Source organism: Botrytis sinoallii (genome assembly GCF_014898435.1).
Source record: "Botrytis sinoallii strain Bc 23 chromosome Unknown BSIN_007, whole genome shotgun sequence".
Taxonomy (NCBI): domain Eukaryota; kingdom Fungi; phylum Ascomycota; class Leotiomycetes; order Helotiales; family Sclerotiniaceae; genus Botrytis; species Botrytis sinoallii.
The window spans coordinates 2,586,736-2,612,039 of NW_024066034.1; the positions used below are offsets into that span (position 1 = coordinate 2,586,736).

Genomic DNA, 25,304 nt, shown 5'->3' on the forward strand with positions numbered 1-25,304 from the left:
ACGAGGAAGAGAACTGTGGGAAATATTATAATAAGGAGAACCACTCTAATAATAACCTGGAATTTGATGCAAAAAACAATACTTGGAGAGAGTAAAATGTATTTCCCAACCAATTTCAGCACTTCGAATTATATAATGATGAATTTAGATTGTCATGTTTGCTGCAATATTATCTTAGTACTTAGAGGGTAGTGTAGGGGAAGGAGTGAGGGATAGGAACAAGTGACTATGTTGCTGGCTGGATGGCTCTTTCTCATATTTCTGGATATTGATGAATTGATGATAGATGGAAAGAACGGATACGCGGGGAGGTGGTGAGTTAGGGTTTGAGTTTAGGTTGGGTTTTGGGAAAGTACGGGGGATGAAGGGAGGGCGTGGATATAGTTGATAGTTACATTGGGGTTTGGATTTAGATAGGATCTGGGAGGGGATTATAGGGTGGTATGGTACAGTATGGTACAGCATGGGATGTAATGAGAAGTAGTGGGATGGTATAATATTGATATTTGGTAGATTTGTGTATTATTATAGAGTCTCAGGAATCTGAGAAAGGGGTATTGAGTTTAGCTGACATGTTGGTTGAATTTCAAAGCAGATGGGTATCTTGCGCATATGAAGAGTCTGGGCAGGTTGAATGATGAATTTTATGGATTTCCTACAAGAGATTTCTAGCTACCCCTTCCAGCCATCGAGAGGTGGAACTACCAGTGGTTGTTGCATGAACTGACGGGATACTTCTCAATTTTCAATTTTCTTAGCATATTCATTCTCTGGTCGTTAGATATCGGAATCTGTTATTCTATTTTTAAGTCTATGATACTTCATGATTGCAATTTTTAAACGATTCGAACTGGTATTTCAAAAGATGTCGATAAGTCGATTTTTGTAGTGTCCAGTGTCCTGTCGCTTTGCATGCCCGATAGTGGACACGGGTTCGTGATGTCTATGATTTACTTGTAGATGTTTTCTATGGTTTTTAAGTGAGAGACTGTATATGTGTTGAAGATCCGTTGTGAGGCTGATATACCTGATGAATTGTGGCGTGAAAAGATAGTCTTGGTGGGTCTGTGGAGACTTTTTGATGTTGGGTTTGGAGATCGTTGGATTGGAAAGGGGGGAGGGAGTACGTGGTATTTTCTTGGTGGTTATCTGAATCAGTATGTTGTTGTTATAGTGAGTTGCAGATGGTAGTTAGGATGGTAGTTGGAACGATAGTAGTCAGGACGGCATGTGTGATGTGACTTTTAATTCAAAAGTTGAATATCGGTAGCCAAATCGGTTCTGTGCCTGGCGCTAACTTAGTAAGATTATGTTGTTAAAGTTAACCTGCTCTAAGAATACTTTTCTTTGTTCTGTTATTATCAGAAGAGCGATGAAGAATGAGAAAGGGTTAAGAACAACATCATCTAATAAAGTAATCTCTGCTCGTTTATCTTTCAAGGGAATAAAAATTATCTCGGACGAACCCTTTGTTATTACAAGGCATTGTTCACTCACAGTCACTAACTGTATCATAAAGAAAGATGGGCAAAATATTGTTGGGTTTTATATATAATTAGATTTGGGAAATGTGTCAAGTCCAATAGTGAGGGCCAGTCTCGAGCTATATTTCTCTTCAACACTTACTTACTGGTTCATGCTGATGTGTGTGTACATGTCCTCTACCACCATAACCGAGGACGCTCATTCCATGTCAACATCTTCCTCGTACTGAGACCAGAAGCCAGCTCCTAGAACTTGGTCTGCAGCTGTAAATGCAGATTGGTATTGGGCGGCTTTAGCGCGGTCTTCTTCAGCCCATTTTTGTTTCAATGGAGCCATCATTTCTTCGACTTCTTGTTGCCATTCTAAAGGCATTTCTATGTCGGTGTCGTCCGGTGCTAGTGAGAACAACATGAAAGGTAGGATAAATGGATTTTCGTTTTGGATTTTCTGAGCGGCTTCCTCGGCAGCAAGACGATTAGCTGCTTCGCGTGCTATTTTGGCTGCCTTGCGTGCTTCTCTGCGTGCTGTTATACCTGCTTCGCGTTCTAATTCAGCTTCTTTGCGTGCTATTTCAGCTGCTACACGAGCTACTTGGATGTGTCTCCATTGTTCTTCGATGGATTGACTGGTATATTCTCTGATAGGCCATGGGTCCTGCGCAAAAGCAACACCACCAAGGTGATGCTTTACCTGCTCAATTGTCATTTGAAACATGGCTGCTCTAGGATTTATAGTCACCTCCTTTCCATCGGCTGTATGCATCGTGATGCTGTTAAGATAAGCCGACTCGCTATGGCACCAAAGAGGGGGTTCTGCTACTCCTGTTGACATATTTGTGGTGATCAATTGGGCTGCGAAGTGCGTATTTGAAGCTTTTACCTTGCTAAATCTAAATGCTGTGTGGGTAATTGCTTCTGAAAGTTGTTTGGGGATGGGGAAATATTCAAGAGACACATGTTAGCCAGCCATTTAAATTTCTATCATGCATATCGTTTCTACATTGTTCTCACAGAAAAGTTTCACCGTTGTTCAAAAGTGATTCCTCAAAGCGGCGAACAAAGTCGGAACAGAATCTAGTCTCATAGCAAAGTACAGTCCAGGTACAGCTTATGCTGAAAGTGAAGAACTTTGTCATTAACAATGCAAATGAATATATTAGATTTATCAATGAGCTCGCTGGAAGAACTATCAGGGTTTTATTAGTTCATCAAAAGCTGGTCAGATTAGGCAGAGTGTATGTGTTGAAAAATGCTGTTTATATTTTTCTGATACATGATAATATCCTCGCGTCGCTAGTTTTCCAGACACATGTCTTTGTAGGATATTACAGATATGCTTATCTTCAACTGATATGGCATCCATCATGATACTTGAAAGATCTTTCCAGCCATAGATCATTGACAGAAAGTGATTATCAGAAATCTCCACAAAGGCTTGGAAAGCGAGAAATAAACGTTAGCATACCATCAGATTAAAAAACTCCATTTATTGGCGCCCCCCCTCTTTCCTCCCGAGCTCATGGAACGAAAATGGGCTTTGATCATGTTGTATGCTTCCTCTTCATCCTCATCAATGATTTTATTTTTGGGGAGTTTATTCTCAACAACAGTTGTTGTGATATCAGACTTGGTGACGTCAGACTTGACGGTATCTGGTGTCTGAAAATGACCGCGAAGGTTGGAGAATACATCATTGTAAACTTCATTCATGTCTGTGTCCTTTAATTCGACCTTGGTATTCGTGGTTTCTGTTGTTGGAGGGTCGACGGTCTTCTCTACTGCCAATCCTTCCATTGGCTTGACTAAATCTTCTGCAGTTTCATTCATCTTTGGCTTGGTTGTTGCGTTCTTTGTAATACCGTTGGCACGAACTCGTGCGCTGGTAGCAGATCTCTTTTGTTCCTCTCGGGTATCGATCGCTGATGGAGCCATGGTGAAGATAGTCTTGTCTGTGTTGGTATTTAGCAAAATCCCTTTTATTCGCTATCTGGTTTGCAGTCCAATACGGAAGAACTTTAAGAAATTGTAAAAACTAAGACTTGAAACTGTCCAAAACATCTCAGTATCCTTGAACGTTGAAAACTTCTAATGCTGAACTTCTAATGCTTTGAAACACCCAAATAATTCAAGTGATCTCGGCATCATTTAATAGGGAAGAATGTTAGAAAGTGGCTTACCTTTTTTTTGTATATTGTTTCTGATGTATTCTGGTTCGGAAATTCGAGTTCGGAAATTCGAGTTATGATATTCGATGGTAATGAGGCTCTATGGAGATCAATAGATTGTTGGGTTTAGAATTGAGAAAGCGGGATTGGTAAGAGAAAGGACTTTATATACTATACAATTAGTATAAAAGCTACGAAATTGCACGCTTGGCATGTATTACTGCTAGGGCTGAGCAAATTCACTTCTTCATCTAATGTTTCTATATTCCCAATATCGCGTCATGTGCTAGTCTCTTGGATTTAAAAAAAGGCGCTTGGCTGAACTCGGAAACTCGCTAGCCTAAAAAGAGTGTGGACCTTCACGCTTAAGTCGTACTATGAATGGCATTTAGGGCTAGACAGGTGAATTTGAACTGGCTTCTTTGTACTAGAACTACTACTTTTGATAATTGATTTGGGCTATGAATGAAAACTCATGGAGTAGATATTGAGATATAAATTGGCCAACGAGTAAGAAGTGATTATTGCTCTTCCTTGCCCTCTCGATTCTTGTTCAGGAATCAAATAGGTATCAGACAGTATTTCTTGTGATATGAGTTGTCTTTAGTGAGCCTTCACTTGATCATCATCTTTTCCCCTATTTTCCATCGGGAATGGTAAAATCCGGGGTAATTTGGGTACATTTGCATGTGCTAGAGTTACGTGTGATATCACTAGCGAATCAGTTCTTGACCTAACACATATGATGAATTATGTGCTGTTGGAAATTAGTAGGTAGCTCTGTTCACGCGTGACTCGCCATATTACTTTCGGGTTACGTACAGTCCACGACAGTCATCTGTCTACGTTACTACACATTGGTTATATAATGGTTCAATGTAGCCACCTGAGTGAGAGTTTCATAGAAAAAATTAGGTCAGAAAGCTGTTCCTCTGGAAAATTTTCAGTGATTAAATAGACATAAAGTTGTAGTCTTGGAATTCGAGGTTGGGCTACCTAGCAAGTTGACTAGTATAGGAATGATATCCATTCTGCACTTCATCAGTTTAATATTACTATCGGATATCATTGTAGGGTTTCTACGTGCTTCTGGATGTTTCAGAAAATTCTTTCCTAGCCCTGTACTGCTAGCTTTGGGAACTCCAATGTTGCACGTCTAGAAATTCTGCCACCGCCTGTTCAAGTTTTAGATACTGCTAGTCCCAAGGTTTCTTTCTGTTGTGATAAACTCCGAAGTTATAACGTAAAGATATCAAATAATACCATTAAACTCTCCACTAATATGCTTTGATTTTCGAGGGAAGCGGTACAGCGACGTTCAGAGTATAAGATACACTTACAGAGCTAACAGATGTTCTAAATCACAAGTTTTGCGAAAGCTGATACCCATATTATTCCTTCGACCCTCCATTTCTGGCCAAGATGTTGATTCTACCGTCTCCTTCTTCCAATTTATCCGTACCTAGCTGTGTGCATGACATCGAGTTTATCTTGACTCTGTGTCGTCATGAGTAGGAATACGAACCCCCATTAATGGAGTGAAGGGCACATACCCATTCCAAATTGTGGTTTGCCGAGGAGGTAGAATAGTCGACTATTTCTCATAATAGTCGTTGAAGTTTGTACCTGCCGCCGTGACTGGCCCAGCTCTGCTTTGTATTACTAGTAACAAGTTATCTACAAAGAATCCCATAATTCCATAATGTAGTTGAGCAGATCCCGTGTATGTATAGATGATTGCAAATATTACATCATGGCGGAAGCATAGAGTTCAGCCTGTTGATTCCATCATAAGTGATTATTTCATGATTTATTTCAGGTCACTGACCGTTCGTTTGCAAGTTACGGTTCAGCAATCAATCTGAGTATTGATTGAGAGAGAAGATACAGGAATATGATGGAAAATAATGATCGACGGAGTGCATTGTAGATTACAGAACATTGATTAATTATATCTAGGGTCTAAATAGTATGAAATGGATGTACGCTACAACTTAAACATCGCTATACCGCTAGTTTCATTGCACGGTTGATTGTGTTCTATCTCGATATAATGTGTGTATATGAACTGGAAATGAAGGAGGCGGGAACCGTCACGGAAGGATGCATCTAAAGCTATTGGTCTCAGACTAGGGTCTCCAATAGTCTAGTTCGAGAACAATTGATATTCCATTCTTGAAACTCACTAGAACGATGAAATACTTCAACTTTTTGACAATGGTGAAATGTTTCTAGAAACTGCTAGTTTATATCTTATCTCTTGGCCCGAACTATCGGACACGTTCTAGAATGCATGCAGAAGGAGAAATGTGAGTGTACAACAATTCAAGGACGTATGCTAACAGTTCCTTGACGTGTAATGAAGGAGTTATGCTGCTGCGCTTGCTCTTGCTATCATGGTAATCATGTTCTGGAAGATTTCGTGAATCTGTCAGTTCTAAAAAATGTCGTGTGCGTAGATGTCAATCAAGATATAATTTGTGGAATCAAGAAAAAAGCACTAACAATGAGAAGACCCCTATGAACCGGAACATTTTATCTATTAACAGTAACAAGATTGAAGGATCGAAATTGCGATTGATGTTCTGTTTTGTAAATGTTTTATGATAGTGGACGTTGTCATTCCACGTCTAGTTAGTAGGTTCATAGTCGCAAAATTTCTTTTGAATGATCATCGAACATTTTCAAAGCTCCTATCTCTTGACACCAGCTAGTGAAATCCCAAGTTCGACATCTATGTTGATAACAAAATGAAGTGAAACTTCTCAACTCGGGTCTAGTCTCCACATGCTTACCTAAGATATCGCAACTCTCTTGCGACAGACACTACACTCCAGTATTTCTTGATTTCTCAACAGCCGCAGTTAACCCAATAATGATATGTACTCTTTTCCTTACATACAATGTGTACTATCGGATTTCCCCTTCCACCAATCACTAATCTTCCCCTGCTTTCCAATTATTTATGCATTCCTTGCATCATCTTAGTCCGACTATGGATACGTGCATATAGCTAATCCTTATATCTACTAGCTTCAATGCTATTCAAGTAAACATCCAATCATTAACTTTCCTCAAAAAGCTTGTCTTGAGAAGCTCAAGTCCAAGCTTCTTTCCTGCTTACAGGAACAAGAGAACAAGTGTGATGTGAAATTCTGGGGGTGAGTGTAAATGTAGTCTTAGCCAGTAAGCGCCTCCTCTTTCCCCAGCTGAAGCTCCTGCTGCCCCCCCAAGTTCGGGTTCTACAGGTTCCAATTCGCTTTCCATCTCATCTCTGTCAATTTTATACCTATCAAACAATCATCATATATTTGTATACTCAACCATATATCCATCAAAGTATTTTTGTCACAAAGCATCAAAATATATCAACTTCAATATGAGTACAAGAAAGAGAAAGGCTGAAGACGAGGAGCTCGTCGCTCTTCCCTCGGATGAGAGCGAGGAGGAAGAGGAGTAAGTGTTGCACCTCTCCTCGATTCATTGTTCCCGTATACCTCTCAATGGGCTCTATCCATGATATCTAGTTGTCAGCTGCGTGTTAGTTGATTGGATTATAAATGAGTTACATTTGGGCATTGTATTTTTCTTTGGTATCGATTTACCGATCATTGCATCGCTTGATTGGATATATTTGGTTGCCCACTCTTTCATTAATGAAATCGTAACTAATCGGCGCATTTTAACAGGTATGAAGACTCCGATGCCGAAGCCGCAGCAGCAGTATCTGCTGCGTCAGATGAGGACGATAGTGACGTGGACGAAGAAGGATTAGAAGAGGAGGAGGTTCAAGGTATGCGGCGCGATGCGACAAGTTGCAAAAATTCATCCTTCCATATCCATTAACTCTTGCAAACATGCTAACGAATACTTGTATAGAAACGGCACCACCATCCAAAAAGCGCAAAGTCGTCACCAACGATGTATCTGTCGATGAGAATGAGATTGTTCCTATCGACGACGACGAAGATGGTGATGACAACGAAGCCGAAGCCGAAGCCGAAGCGGAAGCGGAGCCCGATGATGATGGAGTAGAAGATGAAGAAGATTCCGCTGCCGAGGATTCAGTTGGCGGTTCTGGACCTACCAGTAAAGCTGCTGAAATAAAGGGAGAAGTTGTTCCTGAAGAGGACAATCTGGATGAAGTTCCAGAAGCTGTTGCTGATGATGAAGATGATGAGTAGATAAGCTTGCTTATCGTCGTATCATTTTTACGATGCGCGGTGTATCCACCTCAAGTTAGAGACCGTGCGGGATGCGAAATAAGAAATGAATGGATGAGATGAGTGATGGAGTTTTGGACGGTAATTTATGGGCAGCCGATGAACAACAGGAAGTTGGCAATCTGGTTGGTTTGGATAGATGTAATAGGCAACAAAAAAGGGGCGGAACGAAAATTGTTGTGTGGATGTAGTTGTTTTCTTTATTCTCTTGTTCTAAGTCGACCTAGTTCTTCAAAACTTCTATATATTCTCTTCTTAATCTCATCAATTGTCATAATGTCTCCATTGAAATTTTGGTCTTCCAACAGTGATCCCAGCCCACAAAAGCACGAGTTTTTGTCATTGACGTCAAGTCCATGCACTGGCGACATTTGAGCAAATGAGTACGAGCACCACGCATCGTTGGCGTATTCCTACCGCTGCAACCAGGTAGAGCACCGATAGTACAAATAGATAGTTTTGGAGCCAAGTCGCACTTCTAGCCACTCGAAATAGCGGTATTCTACTTGCAATTTTAATTTTGACCGCAATTGTAATTGTTGACATCCACTGTAAGCTACCTAATAACAATGTCTCTTCGTTATTCAGGCGATGATTGAGCCCCGAGAAAAGAAATCTATGTCGAGTAGGATGGAACACCGTGAGATCAAATACACAAGCTATTTTCCACATTCGATATCAAATCCGGAATTGGTATTATCATACAATCCAAAGAAGATGTTTATGTTTTCAGTATATAATTTTATTTGAGCGATTTGATCACCCGGGGTTTCCGCCCTGCTGAAGCCTGTTTGACCCCTTCATCTTAACCGAAATCCGAACCTACACCTCATTTCATCTCATCATCTCAATTAATGATGCTTTTCTTATTATATTCTTGTTTCCCTCAGTGATCTGTTGTCATTCATCATAATTAGTGGACTCCACCATTGGTCAGCCAGGACATGCTTGAACCGACCCAGCAATTTCATTTATCGCTACCATCGTCCAAGCACATGGGAAATTTGCACCACTTGTACCACTATCGCTAGAGTGAAGAATTTAATCTTTACTACCGCGTTTTGTGTCTGTTTGATAGGGTTGTAGCCTGTGTGCACAGCGTGTCTAAACTTTAAAGACACGGCGTGAAATGGTTTGGTGCCTTTTTTATGTTATTTATATTACGAGGTAACTTTTTAAGTCCTTAGCTTGATTACTCCTTCACGATACTCCGTTACCTGATAGCTACCGCAATTTGCACTCTTGGATTAAGAAGAGCATGCGAAGGGAACAGATTTTCATCCGAGACTACCAAATCTATCATGGATGACTATCTGTTTCAAATTTCCCCATGTTAGTAATCGAGAAAGTCCCTGCTGGATGCTAATGGCGTCGTTTTTATGCAAGACGGCCGAATACATCTGGTATCATTTCTTTTTTTTCCCATTCCGTGCTTTGGCTCCTCCCTCACTTGGGTCGGTGCCTGTATATCTTTTTTCCTTCCGTCTACTCCATCTATTGATCATAATTCCTTACGACCTGCTCGAGTAATAAAACATCGTATCGCAATCATATGATTACCGCAGCGAATCTCCAATCATTTATTTCACTTCCTCTTGAGCTATTCAAAAAGCCTATCAGGTCGTTTATCACAATCGATACAGGGATTTATAACCCTACGATTAAGATATAGATCGACAGTGAGAAGGAACCCTAGTCGAAACAGCCCCCCCCACGACTCTATATCCACCAATTCCATCTATCTGTTGATGTACCTGTGCTTTCACTACCCAACCAAACACTTTTTATTTGCTTAGAAAATCCTCATAAAAACTTTTACAACGACAATCTTTACTTCCTTTCAGCCAAAACGTACCCTGGCGGTTAGCAGACGTTGTTATTCTTAACATTCATTCATTCCCTGTCTTCTCCATCATTCTTTTCCTCTGTAACGATCGCTCACGTCACCACTTCTTTCGTGCTTCCTTCAAAGTCCCCAGTTTTAGGGCAATTCCTCGATCCACAATCCCACCTGCCGTGTTCCACGGTTTGGCTGTCCTGTCTTTGTTGTTGTTTGAAGAAAACATAACTTTAAGAGGGGCTTTATTATCTCCTTGACCCGCACTCCCTTTTTCACCGAGTCTTTGACTTGGCCACATTACTTTCGGGATAGGGTTGATCTTAATCGTTGCTTTTTCCTCTTATTGCTCACTCACTGTTGGAAAATCATTTATCTCAATCGTTGACCGTTTCTCTATTTTTACCTGCTTGCTGCGCTCGCTCACTGACACATTTCATACTCTCGCTTTAAGGTTTTCTTATACGTTGTTTTCTTTTGTGTTTTTATATTTATGATTTATACTGATTGATACCTTCTTCGTACCTTCTATTTTCGTCGTTTGTCTATCACGAGTTACCTTGGGCACCCATTTTTTTTTTCATACGAACCTGTTGTCAGAGTTTGTGGAGGGATACCCACTCACCATTTGATTGAAAGAGTCAAAAGAAAGGCCGAATCCTTCCCGAAGATGCCTTTCACACGCCGTCTTTCCCAATTCTTTTCCTCGTCACCTTCGTTGCCGCTGCCTGAGAAAGACATGCATACTGTTGATATCGATTCTTCTAAGCCTATTTCTTCACCACCTTCTATATCGGAAGAAGTCATTATTACGAGTACGATTACTGAGGAAAACGAGGACAACAAGGAGTCGAGTAATGTATCCGTTGAGCAGTTACCCCAATCAGCCAAAAGACCTAGACGAAAAACGATAAGAAAAATCTTCCGTAGATTCTCTTTTCAGTCACTTCCTAAAGACTCTACACCTGCATCTTGTAACTTATCGCAAGTTCACCATGTCTTTATGGTGGAAACCCCACCGAATTTACCTGCTCTCACAACCACAACTGATGTCCCACCTCTCGACATCCATGAACCAATAGATTACACCAGAATTCAGATCTCCTCCCTTCCTTTTCCTTTTCCCGAACTTGCATCGCCTCTTCGAAAATCTCTCAATGCCGACCAAAAGCTCAATTGTTCCGATTCCGGTTACTTTTCTCTAGCCTGTACCTCTTCATCATCCCTATCGCCTGCCCTTCCATCACTAACTTTACATCTCATCCGCCGCATCAATAAAGCTATACTCTTACTCGAATATCAAGAATTGTTGACTACACGTTTCTCAACGAACTTGGCCTTCTTATTTGGTAAAAAAGAGATGGCAATATGGCGGACAAGAAAGTTGAGTGATGATACTAAGGAATTAATAATTATTACATTGACAAAGTTGAGGGAATTGGTTGGGAAAACCATGGTTCATAAGATGGGATTGGTGAGGAGAAGCAGAAGTGTGTTGGGAGAGGCTGTGGAAGCTATTATCTCAAGTCGAAGACGGGATTCTGGTGTGGAGACGGAGACGCCAACTGAGGAAACACCCTCGGAAACCCATTCGGAAACCCCTTTGGAAAGCCCTTCGGAAACAATCGAGCCAGCACTCAGCCCTGAAATTATTGGAACTTCGAGAACCCAGACGAAACTAGAAGTCCAGGCTAAAATGAGAGAAGCTTTACAAATTCTTAGAGATGATATTGGAATGCAAAGGAGATTAGATGAAGTTCTCAGAGCGGGAATCGTAGGGAGTTGTGGGGATGAAAGATTAATGATGGGGTTGCCGAGTAGAAGTGAGAGACTTTGTCTAAGGAGATTTGTGGGATTTGTGGAGGGAAGAGTGACCGAGCTCGGTGGTGCTTATGCAAGGGTTGAGAAGGCTGTTGGCGGACTAGAAAGATCGGGATACGAAAAAGTGGTGATCAAATAAAGGATCGGAGTTGTAATAAGAGGAAATGGGGGGACAGACAAGCAATATATCCGGAACGTTGATTTCGGGTCAAATGGGAATGAAAATTGTCATTTCGCTTGCCGGCCGATAACGAAATCACATATTTCTGGGGGTCAGCAGGCCATGGAACACCACAGGTCTTGGGCAAAGAATCTCGCTAGGGAGGAGTAAATAGACGAGAAGGAAGAGGCAGGTACTCCTGGTTACACGGAACAGGCGCATGCTTAGAAAGCTTTGAATACTTATGGATGGTTTAGGTAATGATATGGAGTTTAATGAGTGGGATCACTGGGATTGGTCAATATAGATACGAAGAGGCGAGTCAATGGTATTTTTGCATATATGTGAGTAGTAGAAGCTGGAAGCGGATGGGATGGGATAGAATTGGAATATTAGAAAATTACAAAGAGCCACTTCTTAACAACTATGGTTTATTTTCCAAAAACAATGTGGTGAGCGAGACGGAGGGGCTCACAGTATTTTGTCTTGCGTCATTCTCGTGTCCCAGGTCTATTATCCTTGATCCTCTAAGTGGAGTTCCGATCAGGAGCCACTTCTCGTATTAAGTGAAATGTTTTTCTCCACCCCCTCATTCTCCACTATCCAGAAAGGCTTGGCTACACCGTATGGATAAATGGAAAAGTGATTCTTGACCGGCGCTATGAACTTCTTGTTTTGAACACATCTTTAGTTTCTTGGATTTTACGAGTGTTGTCGTCAATGGGTAAGTCGTAGGTTCCCACTTGTTCTTTTGAATTTTGGCGATTCTTCACGGCGTGTGTCGATGTTGAGCCGGCAAAATACTCGGGCATGAGAGAACTTGTGTTGGCGTTTTTGTATGCTATCACTGTCGATTCTGAGATTTGTTGATGGGGCATAGTAAGGATTAGAGAAAAAAACATATTTTAAGACGATTTTAAGAACCCCCTAATACTCAAGGATAGAATTGCAGAATTTCCTCGTTCGACATGGGTTAGGTCTTGGTAGAACAGAGGTGAGAAGTTCCTTGGATCGTGTCGACGCCAATTCCCTCAGGTTGAAGAGCGCAGGAATAGGATGGATTGGTATGGCGTAGTTTTATGCTTGAAGCAAAGAAGCAAGGAGGGAAGGCTAAGGAGAGATAATTTGGGTTGATAAACGTCAGTTCATCGAGTCAAATGAACGAATTGTCTGCGTTTTGATCAGTCGATAAAGCTTGGTAACTAAGATTTGAAGGGACTCATTTACTTGAAACAAACTCTCTTGTAAAAGTGTTTGTAAATTTTGGAGGGTATATTGTAAGGGTACACTTGAGTACACTACCGTAACTTAGAGAATAGGTGGAGTTCATTCTAGACTTTGATGACCTCAACGACCTCAACGACCAGAAGAGCTTCGAGATCGGGCATCAAGTGCTGTCGTGTCTGGAAGACATAGGATATGACGGTATGGGATTGGACACCAGATCAGGTGATAACCAAAGTTTTTATTGATGGTGAAAATTGTAGCGATAGCAGTACCATTTGTTTAGACAGTGAAAATATACCTGGGAGCTAGTGGTTCCATAGAACCCGTCTTAAAGATTCATCTTGTTCTTTAGTAAAGATCCGTATTGGAGTCAGAGGGTGATAATTTTTCGAATTCTGGCTCTATTTCATGAGTTGATTGTTTCTCTTGTGCAAAAGTTTGAAGGCTGAGCTTAATAGTGAATGAACTCTATGGACTGATATTGATTCAACGATATATGGTCATTCATAGGGATTAATAATGCTAGCAAGAGGAAGAGTAAATTAGATGGCCAGTCAATCCAATGAGGTTACTATTCCTTGTTGAATTATAACTCACACATAGCTTGAAGGCAGTGAATCCCATATTTATATTCACCACCACATGCATACCGAGGTACCCTCTCTGTGTATTCTTCTCGAGCCCCACTATAACATCAACAAGCAGCGTATATATAAACTGCATTTAATGGGCGTTATGGAGACAGAAAGAAACTGAATGGAAATATCAGGGGGTGACTAATTGATGCCCTGCGGAAATTTCATCACGTTGGAGAGCACATTGAGATTGGTCTTGCAGGGAGACAGGTTTTAGAAAAAAGGGAAAGTTGAGGGAACCATGGGAATTGTTACTGTCATTAGTACAAATGATCTATTATTATGACTTAAGTCAAGCACATGGAGTCTATTGCTGTCATTGAATCACTTTGCAGGAGTCAGAATGATGATGGTGAGAAGTTTGGATTAAATGAGATCATAGCAAAGGAACTAAGAACCTTGGTACTAACAATATGTGCGATGAAAGATCTTCAAAGCACCAGAAGAAGTTCTTTGGATATCGGAGGTTGTACAAGGAACTCTAGCTCTGTTCTTTTAAATACAGTCAAGTTTTATGAGTTGTGTCAAAAGTCTGCATAGTGAATACTTGTGTCAATATCCGAAAAAGGAAAGTGGAGAAAGCTCATGGACTTGTGACATTCACTGCAAAAGCCAATAGTAACAGTGCATGAGCTTTTTCCCTTATCTTCCCCAGGGTATTCACTATCTAATCTATGAAGTATAAGACGAACAAACATCTTTATCGACTTTCCTATGATATATACCAATATGATATGTCTACAGCAGCTGTTACAGCTAGTGCTGGTGAATAAACAGAAAAAAGATCATGTAAAGGATGCTGTAACAAGATCTGCAGAAACCAACAGCACTTACTCGAAAGACAGGGCTAAGAAGAACTGAAAATCTAGCATCGCTAGTTCTTGGGACTTCCCGAGTGGTCAGATTCTATATAGTACAGCATAAAGTTCACCTTAGTGGCTTATAGAAACTCGCTTATCATCAATTAAATAACGGACTTACAATCAGACAGCACCAACGATAACCATTCCTTAACTCAAGAACAATGGCATAGCCCAATACCAGGCGAGCACTTGAAATAATAAGTTTTCTCTCCACAAAATTTCACAACAATCATACAAAGGTTTCAGGAAGAATTCTGCCTCCTTCTCGAATTTGATAGCACGTTTCACACACGCTGCCTGAACTTTACATTGATCTTTAAATACCTTTCGACCATCGGTTGGCTCATCATTGGTTTACATAAGTATTTGGGCTGTCGAACAAAACTTACCCAATTCTGGTAAGTTCCAGGCACTGTCTTTAAATTATTACTGTAAGAGTCCACTTCTTCCTCTCATCACAGATTTATTCATGACTTCTTCTAACAAACATGCACACAAGCTTGAGATTTCAGAATATAATCGCCATGGTTTAAACGGCTTTTCATTGATACTGATGATGTATGGTCGGAGTTAGGGGCGGATTTCAGGGAACTAAGAACCAAACAATGTAAATCACATGCTGGCTCAAGTCCTAATTCTCCCTTGCCAGCCTCTAACCCAACCCCAACACTGCCCCCTGATCCAATCGAAATCGAAAGCGTTGCTTTCTCGTCGATAATAATGCATACCGATGATACACCTTTAGTCGACCTTTTCGATCTATCAAGGTCCCCCTCTCCACTTTCGACACTCAGCTCTGCCTCTACCGATGTCAGCATGTTCGAAGAACCAGCTGAAATAGAGAGTATGATGGCCCCAAAGAACTACGTCATGAATTTTTGTACCATCAGATTCAGCAAGACATACTATCTAGACTTCCAAATACCCCGGACACATCGCGACCCATACTTCGATCTTACCCAGGACCCAATTTTTTGGCCCGAGTTTTTTTACTACAATCCGAACTATAGTCACACTAAGAACGCTATTCCCTACATTCGACGCTGTCTCCGCTTGATGTACGAAAATACTGGGGATGTGAGCAATGTGCTTGCTGCTCTTGTATTTGCTTGGACATACGACGATGATTTAGCGACTGCCGGCTTTTGGGCAAGGCTCTACGAACAGATTATGGCAATGTTGCCTTTCAAAAACGCAGCTGGCCAAGAGATCGTTTACATAGGAGGATTTGAGATGCCAGGCGGTGTAAGGATAGCCTGCTGGAACAAAGCGATGCAGGAATTCTTTGAAGAGAAAGGTCATTTAGGCGAGTTTGTGTATTTTGCAGTCACTTCTAACCATGGGTTTGAATGGCTTCAAAGAAAGCCGGCAGAGGAAATATTGGAAAGGGAGCAGATGGAGAGTGAATGGGTAGTCGAGTTGCCAAGAAAACGAATACTATTGTTAGGCAGTTTGGAGGATGATGGGGCTGCGCTTGGATGTGATTAGTGTTCAATGTGGTGGAGTATTCAAAAAATCATGGTAAACGGAATGAGGAGAAAAATCACTGAAACACATGGGTTAGATCATCCGATTCTCATAGTATACTGCTAAGGTCTACATTACTTGCATGACCCGAATATTCATTGAATTCGATATAAATGTATTTTCGTGATGCTATATTGGGAAGATAAGACGGAACTTTGAACTGATGCAGGTAAAACAATGTTGAAGTCTCTTCAAAATACAGGTTAGATATCACCATGATATATGTATAATGTACGCATCGACAATCAAGTGTCAGCGTGTTTCATCTCAATTCTGTAACTTTATCCCTCCAGTAACCTGTCAAGTCTTTGCAGAAGGAAAGATATAAAACAAGCAGATTAGAGAAGCAGGTGTCCGGTTGATGATGTTAATAGCGATCTAATTCAACGATCAATTCCGGCTTCAGACACTGGTCTGGTCTTGTTAGGAAAGCCATAGAGGATCGAGCTGGAAAGATACTACTAGTTATGAAGTAAATAAACTCGGGTTTTGGCATATGAGGTACCCTCACGTGGACAAAGACCAGATCGGTTGTGTTTGAGTATGTAGTAAAAATTTCCAGTTACAACGATCTTGCTCATTAATGAAATGTAGAGACGATCTGATGTTCATTTGACCGAATTCTTCGACCGAATGATAAGTTACTAAAGCTCTCCACTTCACTCGAGCTCATGGTCCAGAATTCAAAAGGGAGACCTTGATAGCAAATCGGATTACTTGCTTAGCTACCCAGATAGATAACGAGGTGAACATCTAACTAGTCCTCCACCGCTTGGTGGAAAGACATTTGAGATTTGTCTTGCAGGGAAAGCATTCAATGATCAGCGGTAATTCATGCATGTAACTGGCATTCATCCGATATTATAGGTTGTGTTTTGAAAGTCGTCATTAAAGCTCTAGTGGACCGGGTTGCGGTAATATTTGACGTTATATCGAGTTATGTCTAACATGATGAAGTGCGGTGTATCAGTGAGCTTATCAAAATTTAGCGCCGGGAAATTTGGCTTAGCCCGTCAATGTTTAAATTTACTTTTGTAGTCACCGAAATACGAAATACTTCAAAGCTCATAATTTGACAGCTTTTTCTTTTCTTTGCTATTGCTTGATGTTTTACCTCAAAATCCTATCGTATGGTAAGTAGTATAGCAACACGGGTAGTTACCATGATTGCTTCAAGGGGCTTGGAGGGGCCCCGCACAGCAATCGTGAACGGCACACATCTTCCCAGGATAATGTATATCAAAGTCACACAGTGGGCCAGCTTGGTGGAATCCTTCATCCAAGCATTTATCAATCGACAAAGATTCCACTCGGAAAGTTATGCCGATGGATTTTCTTCCCGTTGATCTCAATGTCTTCGTGAAATAGTTGCCATCGTTATCGTGATTTTCCACAAGGGTGGGCGCAGTTTGAGGTTAAGGCTGATTTCATATGTAAGCTGCAGGGCCTTTCAGCACACATCTGAAAAGTTATTGGATATGTTCTTGTTCCATCCTTGTCGTCATTCTATCTTATGGGTCTTGGGGCTCAGCTTGTATTTCTTGCAGTGTTCCTGAACATGGCGAGAGAATAAGCATGCAGTTCAACCTCCACCACTCTTTATACTAATATTCTGCATGTTCTACAATTTCGTTTGTCGCAGTATTCAATGAATATCTCTATTCTAGCTGGAGCTCGCCATTGCGATAAGTTCTCCCATAATGGATCCTGTTACTGTTCTCGGTGTCGCGGCATCGGCCCTGCAGATTGCTCAATTCATTGGGTCGACGATTCAAGGCCTCCACACTCTGCGGGGAAAGTTCAAAGATGCAGATATAACGATTCGTCTCATAATCAGTAAACTTTCCACCATAAAAGCTGCCGTTTTCCAAATTAGAGATTGGGCGGAATTCAACTCGCAAGATTCCCCAAAGGAAAGACAGTTCATGGATGGACTTCATGTCGCACTCGATGGATGCCAGGCTGCAATTGATGTACTTTCCGAAGAAGTCAAGGATCTCACAGTGGCTACGAGGGACTCAAATGATGGAATGCCAATTGTACTCGGGGTCAGAGGGAAAGTGGCAGCAGTATGGAGCGAGGATACCATGAAGGCTCATGAAGATAGATTACATGGCCAAGTGCAGGCATTACAACTTCTTCTCATGGCAGGACAATGGTAAGACCACGATCGGCAAACTTTTAATATTCTAGCTAATATGCTCATGCCAATAGTCGTGATGCAGTAACTCAAAAGTCTCTATTGGCACTCAAAGAGAACCGAAGATTGATACAAAAAGTTGCCGACGATACGAAATCACTACGTGAAAGTTCAGCCGGATCACAAATTTCGAGAAGTGCACGTCATTCTATATTGGGGAGTAGTATTGGTGGAACGGTCTTTGAATTTGATGGCACACTACAAGATTCTCGACCATACAACAATATTGATTCACTGAGGGGAACTCGAGCTCTCGCACACACAAAAAATCGGCTTCCAGAAACAAACGTTACTGCGACGACTGACGAAGGCTATGAAACAGGAATCACGCTTTCTGAGCCACGATCTCTAGTATCGTTGAGCCATCGCCCTAGTTTGGACAATCGTCCCTACCTTGGTCAAACAAATCTTTTACCGGATTTCAATAATTTCAACATATATCGTAGTCGCAGCGTTGCGTCGGATTCTGCCAAGTCAGAGCCTATGGTCAAGAGATGGTTGTCCTCATCTTCTTCTTCCGGAGAATCATTACCACAAGAAGATAAATCAGATGGTTCTCGAAGGAAGAAATTCTGGCCTAGTCGACTTGGAAAGCTTAACACTTTTAGTGCTGCTAGTTTGTTATCAAGCCCCGATCGGGTGAAGTCCGCCAGCCCCAGTTTCCCTACTGTTAATCGATTGAAACGAGGACAAGACATAAACTTCAAACAAAGCATTGATTTTAGCTCACCAAATGGACTCCAAACGCCTACTATTGTCCGAGCAGCCCAGGCAGGATCTGGTGTAGAAATCCAGGCTTTGTTGTCGAATGGAGGTAACATAGAAGCCTATCATGGTGGCACCAAAAGAACTGCTCTCGCAGTCGCTTCCCATTGCGGCAATACTGAATCAGTCGATCTTCTTCTTCAATTCAATGCAGATTTGACTACTCGAGATGTCAATCTAGACACTCCTTTACATCTAGCAGCATCTCGAGATCACTACTCCACTTTACAATTACTACTTCATGAAGACATTGACATAGAATCGAAAAATAAAGACGGATGGTCTCCTTTGTGGGCAGCTGCATACAATGGTCACGTCAAATCTGTCGAGCTATTGGCAAAGAGAGGTGCAAAAATCAACTCGAGATCCAATGATCAATGTACAGCTCTGCATGCAGCAGCGAAGAAGGGAGACAAGCAGATGGTTGAAATTCTACTTCGTAACGGCGCTGACATGGAAGCCAGAGATAATCAATTCATGACTGCATTACATTATGCTTGTGAGAATGGTCACCAAAATGTGGTTGACTACCTATTCCAGAAAGGCGCGAACATTGAAGTCCCGGGCAACAATTCCAAAACCCCACTTCTTTGCGCATCTGCAACAGGTCAATTACAGATAATAGAATTTCTCTCGAAGAGAAAGGTTAACCCGAAGAGTATCGATGAAAAGAGGGCCAATGCTCTACACTATGCTGCTCGCAACGGTCATGTTGAAGTAGTGAACTACCTGCTCGAATGGAAACTGTCAATATATGAAAGTGATATTGATGGGCTTACACCGCTTCATCTTGCTGTCATCGGCCAACATTTTTGCGTTGTTGAGTTGCTAATTCGAAGAAAAGCAAGCTTAGACCGCTGGTGCAGAGAAGGTCGAACGCCGCTTCATTATGCCTGCGGGTCCGACAGCCCCGATATTGTAAGTCTACTGCTCAGTGCTGGGGCAAATGCCGAGGAAGAGACCAAGGGCGAGAGTCGACGGCCAATTCATATTGCGGCTGCGAAGGGATCCGTGCATATTGTAGAGATTCTCCATAGCAAAGGAATTGCGATTGATCAGCGGGACTCTGGTGGTGATCGACCACTTTGCATTGCTTGTCGCCAAGGGCATGTCCAAATTGTGGAGAAGTTATTGTCGTACAATGAGCCTCTCAGAATGCGTTTCAGAGATCGACCAAATAAAGACTCGCCTTTGTGTATTGCTGCTAAAGCTGGCCATCTCGATCTTGTGAAACTGCTTATGAAGAAGGGCGCATCTGTTAAGGAGCGTGACGAGTTCGGCTACATACCTTTAAGATATGCTGCTTACTATGGGCACCCGGAAGTTTTAGAAATACTCATGGAAGCAGGCGCAGAGCTTTATGACGAAGGCGAAGACTCGCACGGCTGGGGATTCTTATTGATGCCTGCAACAATTGGGTTTTCTGACACCACTGATATATCAGAAGACCGTAAACACCGCGTTCGCAAGCTGCTTGATGAGATGGAGAGACGTTATCATGAGCGTGAGGACAGTAAAGACAATGGATACAGATCAAGTACTGCAGCGGAGCTCGGCCGTGGGCAGAAGGGTACCGTGTACAGAAGCGATTTATCGATTCCGCGGCAGGAGCTTGGGGGATCTGTGTTCAGGGGCCTCAGGCCCATTGAGCTAAGTGGAGCTGATGTTCGACTTCAAAATACCTCAGAGTTCTCGCCAGGCCCACTTCTCTCTCCACGCCAAGATGATGGAGGCGCTGAAAGAAGCAAACATCAAGTTTCCCCACTTGTGACCGAATCTTTAAATACGACTACGCCCAAGCTCGAAGCTCCTATTGATATCCCACAAGTTCCCTCAGAAAAGCTTTATCCTCAACCCACAGTTTCGAAAGATGTAGCTGCGCTCATTGCACAAAGGCAAGCAGAGATACTGCAATTGCAACAATACCTTACACCCGAACAAACTACAACGGAGACAGTATTACCCTCCGAAAGTCCACATCAAATCTTCTATGAAATGTCCGCGGACTGAGATGAATTCGTTCTTTTGATACGATTAATATGTTGCACACGTCCCAAGGAAATTAGATATAACATACTTTTTCCAGCAAAGCGTTTTTCGTGGTATGAAAAATGATGTCGATAACTTTATCACATGCTCCGTTCAAGCATTAAAGATAGACACAGGTCTGACGTAGGTCCCTGCATGGCAAACTCGGGAGGGGATGTCATTGAGACCCACCAGGCCTTACCTAGAAAAGTCAAAGAATTCCGAGGTGTATGCATGGGTGTCGTGATTTCTTCCAGAATGATTGACTCATAATGCTAGTACCACTACACTAGTCATGTGGAAATCATGCAGAATCATTCTCAACCCATCCGACATCCCGCAAATTAGCATTACTGACTCGTAATAAATGAAAAGTATTCGGACCCGACAGCATAAAGCAGCTATATAATGTCATTATCATACTATCTGTATTTTTAATTTAACTCGCCGGGCATCTCCGGCAACACCCCATAGGGTCTTCATTCTACCTCCGCTGAAAGAACATTGCAGAATGAAATTCTACATCACCAACATTTATATTACCGACATGAAGAAAAAATTGCCGCTAATTATCGGAAGCTTTTTTCAGGGATTTGAAATCTGACACATGTTTTTTGCGTTTCATTAGTCTGATTCGCTTACATCTTGGCAGTCCACTGAATGGGCTGTCTGTTTTTAGAATCGCATGATTTATCGTCTCATAATTATTTCGGACAATCTTACAGTGAACGAATTCCATACGATTTCAAATATCGAAACCTTCTTGTGCATATTTTATTTTGACATTGATTTACTTTTGTTGAGCGTTCCGTGATGTAATATTGAAGTATCTGTGCGATGGTATGATGATAGACAGGGGAATTCGGCAGAGAAGCCTGTGCATATTCAAGCTTGACAATTGATGCATTTACAATGGTTTCATATTTATTCTCAATACATACATATTTGCCCCAGAGTTTCTTTACTAAATCTCTGTTTTCCTCTGGTTTCAATCCTCTTGCAAGATTAAATTACACTTCAATTATCAACAATGACCACAATTGAAAACAGCGCACCACTTAGAGTTATCATCATCGGTGGTGGACTAAGTGGCTTAACATTAGGACAACTTCTTGCAGATGTGCCGAGTATCAAAGTCACGCTCTATGAGCGTAGCAGAGGTCCAACCGACAGGCTCTCTGGATATCGTGTTATGTTATCTTCATTTGTTCTCCGAAATCTTAAGGGAAAACTGCAGCATGATGTGTGGCAGGAGATTGCGCCTAGTATTGGTATTCAGCCTGGTGGGGGCCAGGAGATGAACTTTGTGAAAAGCAATGGCGATCCGATATTCACGTGGCTGCCAGAAGAAATACAAGATCAGTTTTCTGTATCGCGCTGGCGCCTTCGGGAAGGACTATTGCATTGGAGCGAATCTTTTGCGCGTTTCGGGAAGAAGTTCGACAGATATGAGAAATTACCAAATGGAGTAGTAAGGGTACATTTCACAGATGGTTCGATAGACGAATGCGATTTATTAGTTGGCGCAGATGGTATCAATTCTCAAGTCAGAAAGCAAATGTTTCCGCTCTCTAGAATACGACCCACGGATGTCACAGTCATATATTTTAAAATCCCATTGACAAGGGAAACATTCAAATTAGCAGGCTCGCATAGTGGTGTCATGGTACAGTCTTTCCAAGCCTCTAAAAAGCACCTTCCTACAGAGTACTAACCAGAACACAGGCCTTTTGTCCTGGAAATCAGAATATATTGGTGCATTCTTGGCAGAACCCATTGAAGCCATGGGCAACAGAATATACAGCGGATGAGATCGAGCCTTCTGAATCGTTTATCATGTATGGTTATGGCAGCCCAGCGAGTGCCTTCATCAACCAGTCAAAACCGCCCGAGGAATTTACTCCCGTGGAACTGAAGACAGAGATCATTGCTCGTTCAAAAACTGATCGAAACGTACACCCCAACTTTTTACAATTGGCTGAGATGTGCTTGACAAGCACGGCATATCTGCACATGGTGAAAAAGTGTGATTCGGTAAAGCCATGGGACTCAACTAGTGTAACGTTAATCGGGGATGCAGTCTTTAAGTACGTACCTTTTATCTCCTGGCATTGGGAATATCGGTGACATGTGACTAAAATTGGATTCAAGCATTATGACGACCTTAGGGAAGGGCGCTAATTGTGCTCTTCTTGACGCTGTCTCTCTCGCAGAAACAATTTCACCTCTGGTATCTCCACCGTCAACATCACAAGACAAAAATATTCAGCTCACCTCAGAGAGTGTTCATAGACCTAGGCGCAAGCTAGCCAGCACAATGGAGCTTAGGCCAGCGCTCCGAGCGTTTGCAGTGGAGAATGTCAAACGTCGACACCGGGAACGACAAAGAAGTGCATTCCTTCAGAATCTTGTATATTTCGGAGATAACAAGTTCAAAGAATACTGCAGAGAAAGAGTACTAAAGAATGCTTTGGGGTGGGTAGAAGGAACAAAAGGCAGAAAGAAGGAACTTTATAGGGTGAGAGGTGAGACGAGAGACGTCGGTGGATTATTATCGCCCAATGAAATACCGCATCATATTAGTGATGGAAAGCTTGATCGTGCAGACGAGGAATCAATTATAGAAAGGCAAAGCTTTCTAGAAAGAGGTTGGGGACTTGTAAGAGCCGATGAATTGGATTCGGAATGTGTGAGCGTCGCGTCAGCGTCAACGCGTGAGTCGAGGAGCACCAAGGCCTCTTCATCGGCAGTAAATTCGAGTGAGTGTTTGGCGGGGAATAACGCCTAGGTTTGGGAGATAATAGGAGTTGTGTTTGGATTATATGCTGGTAGTATACCCATTTGTGGCGAATCGATGTTATATAAGGACAGGGAAGGATTTTGGGATAGACTGGGCAGGAAAAACTCAGGGGAAATGTTGGTTTAGACGATCTTGGACGGCCTTTTTGTATTACATTATTTCTACTCAATTGATACATGTATACTGGGTACTCTGAGAAAAGAGCTCTGATCATAGGTTGCATGCAGCTTGTAGTATTGTAATATCTTTTCCCCGTTTTGCATTTCAACTCTCTTTCTTTTTTTTTCTTAACACATGCTCTTATGCAAAAAGCTTGCATCTCTGTCAGATGGTCAACATGAGCATATCGTAGTTTTACAAGATGGAAACTCCACAATTTAGATAAAACTGCCGGCAAAGGCGCATTTGAGACCGATATGTAAGATCATGGCAGGTCTAATCTTCCAATCTCTGTCTTCTTTGCCGAGATACATCGGAGTATAGCTCAATTGTTCCATGTCTTTGGTCTATTGGTACAGCCCGTAGCATCAATCATCTTATTTCAATCGTTCCACATACTTACGGTTCTCTTTTCAACGATGTTCCATATTGATGATTGATTGTCGCACAGGGGATCATGGCCCGCGAACGTCTCGAAAGAGGTGGTGTATGCGATCGCGTGCTTTAGATATTCGCTTACGGCGAAGGTGCTGTATTGTGGACATTTAGTTTCATTCGCAAGAGTGAAGTTTTATAAAATCAAGAGACTCAGATTATTAATATATATGGGTCATTGGCTTCGAAAGTCGCAAGAGTTCAGTCGACATAATACTTTAATTTTCAGTAATTAAGACGATCGGAATCATCAAACAGTCTGAGTAAATCTCAAGAATTCATTTCACAATCTTTCGTCATCATCTAAGAGTATCTTTCACCTTCGCAACTTTTAAGAAAAATATACTCTTCACAAAAATGTCGCCTCCGTCGACTCCAATCTCTTCACCCCCTCGATCGCCCGTCTTACCACCAGGTGCGCCCCGCCCCAACAGATTTCGGGATGCGATTCGACCTTCTGTCGAAATGGAACAGAATATCAGAGGATCTATTAATCGTTATCGTGGTAGTATCATTACCCTCGTTGCGCAAGATTTTGAGAAGAAAACTGGGCACAAGTTGAACGTGAAACAGAAACAAAAGACCGCAGTTTCTGCAGATAGCCAGACATCGGCCAGTGTCCCTCCAGTTACTGCGGAACCTAAGAATCGACGCGAGACTATTGCTGCAGGTACGCAGCAAGTAGTCTACGGATCAGCAGAGTGGCATGCGGCGAATGATGGGTTTGTTGAGATGAGTGCGGCTGAGAAGGAAGCGGAGAGGAAGTTTTGGTCTTGATCTGTTTAACTGATGTTTATTACTACTCTGCTGGTCTTTTGCAGCCAGCTTGAGTATCGATGTCTAAGATTATAGAACAGCTAGGTAGAGATGGTAGATGATTGAGCGTCTCTTCTCGGAAAATATTCACTGGGGGAATTGGTTTAATCGATGGCGGGAAACTAGGAACCAGGAGAGCCGAAAATCTTGTCAAGTAGT

General features: G+C 42.0%; 8 protein-coding genes across 8 annotated transcripts; 6 read left to right on the top strand and 2 right to left on the bottom strand.

Annotated features, from left to right (window-relative positions):
* Positions 1-1,683: 1,683 nt before the first annotated feature.
* EAF02_005086 (uncharacterized protein) lies at positions 1,684-2,316 on the bottom strand (the record flags this gene model as incomplete). Its single annotated transcript, XM_038901134.1, has 1 exon — positions 1,684-2,316. The coding sequence occupies one exon, from the start codon at positions 2,314-2,316 to the stop codon at positions 1,684-1,686; it is 633 nt and encodes a 210-aa protein (XP_038759646.1).
* A 635-nt stretch (positions 2,317-2,951) lies between these two features.
* Positions 2,952-3,416, bottom strand: EAF02_005087 (uncharacterized protein; the record flags this gene model as incomplete). The annotated part of the gene is made up of 1 exon (XM_038901135.1): positions 2,952-3,416. One exon carries the CDS (start codon positions 3,414-3,416, stop codon positions 2,952-2,954), a length of 465 nt encoding a protein of 154 aa, XP_038759647.1.
* A 3,612-nt stretch (positions 3,417-7,028) lies between these two features.
* Positions 7,029-7,833, top strand: EAF02_005088 (uncharacterized protein; the record flags this gene model as incomplete). The annotated part of the gene is made up of 3 exons (XM_038901136.1): positions 7,029-7,105; positions 7,339-7,442; positions 7,529-7,833. 3 exons carry the CDS (start codon positions 7,029-7,031, stop codon positions 7,831-7,833), a joined length of 486 nt encoding a protein of 161 aa, XP_038759648.1.
* A 2,546-nt stretch (positions 7,834-10,379) lies between these two features.
* Positions 10,380-11,669, top strand: EAF02_005089 (uncharacterized protein; the record flags this gene model as incomplete). Its single annotated transcript, XM_038901137.1, has 1 exon — positions 10,380-11,669. One exon carries the CDS (start codon positions 10,380-10,382, stop codon positions 11,667-11,669), a length of 1,290 nt encoding a protein of 429 aa, XP_038759649.1.
* Positions 11,670-15,135: 3,466 nt separating this feature from the next.
* On the top strand, positions 15,136-15,903 carry EAF02_005090 (uncharacterized protein; the record flags this gene model as incomplete). The annotated part of the gene is made up of 1 exon (XM_038901138.1): positions 15,136-15,903. One exon carries the CDS (start codon positions 15,136-15,138, stop codon positions 15,901-15,903), a length of 768 nt encoding a protein of 255 aa, XP_038759650.1.
* A 1,612-nt stretch (positions 15,904-17,515) lies between these two features.
* Positions 17,516-20,917, top strand: EAF02_005091 (uncharacterized protein; the record flags this gene model as incomplete). Its single annotated transcript, XM_038901139.1, has 2 exons — positions 17,516-18,100; positions 18,157-20,917. The coding sequence occupies exons 1-2, from the start codon at positions 17,643-17,645 to the stop codon at positions 20,915-20,917; spliced, it is 3,219 nt and encodes a 1,072-aa protein (XP_038759651.1). The 5' UTR covers positions 17,516-17,642.
* A 1,048-nt stretch (positions 20,918-21,965) lies between these two features.
* On the top strand, positions 21,966-23,723 carry EAF02_005092 (uncharacterized protein; the record flags this gene model as incomplete). The annotated part of the gene is made up of 3 exons (XM_038901140.1): positions 21,966-22,601; positions 22,661-23,022; positions 23,087-23,723. 3 exons carry the CDS (start codon positions 21,966-21,968, stop codon positions 23,721-23,723), a joined length of 1,635 nt encoding a protein of 544 aa, XP_038759652.1.
* Positions 23,724-24,686: 963 nt separating this feature from the next.
* EAF02_005093 (uncharacterized protein) lies at positions 24,687-25,106 on the top strand (the record flags this gene model as incomplete). The annotated part of the gene is made up of 1 exon (XM_038901141.1): positions 24,687-25,106. One exon carries the CDS (start codon positions 24,687-24,689, stop codon positions 25,104-25,106), a length of 420 nt encoding a protein of 139 aa, XP_038759653.1.
* Positions 25,107-25,304: the final 198 nt, after the last annotated feature.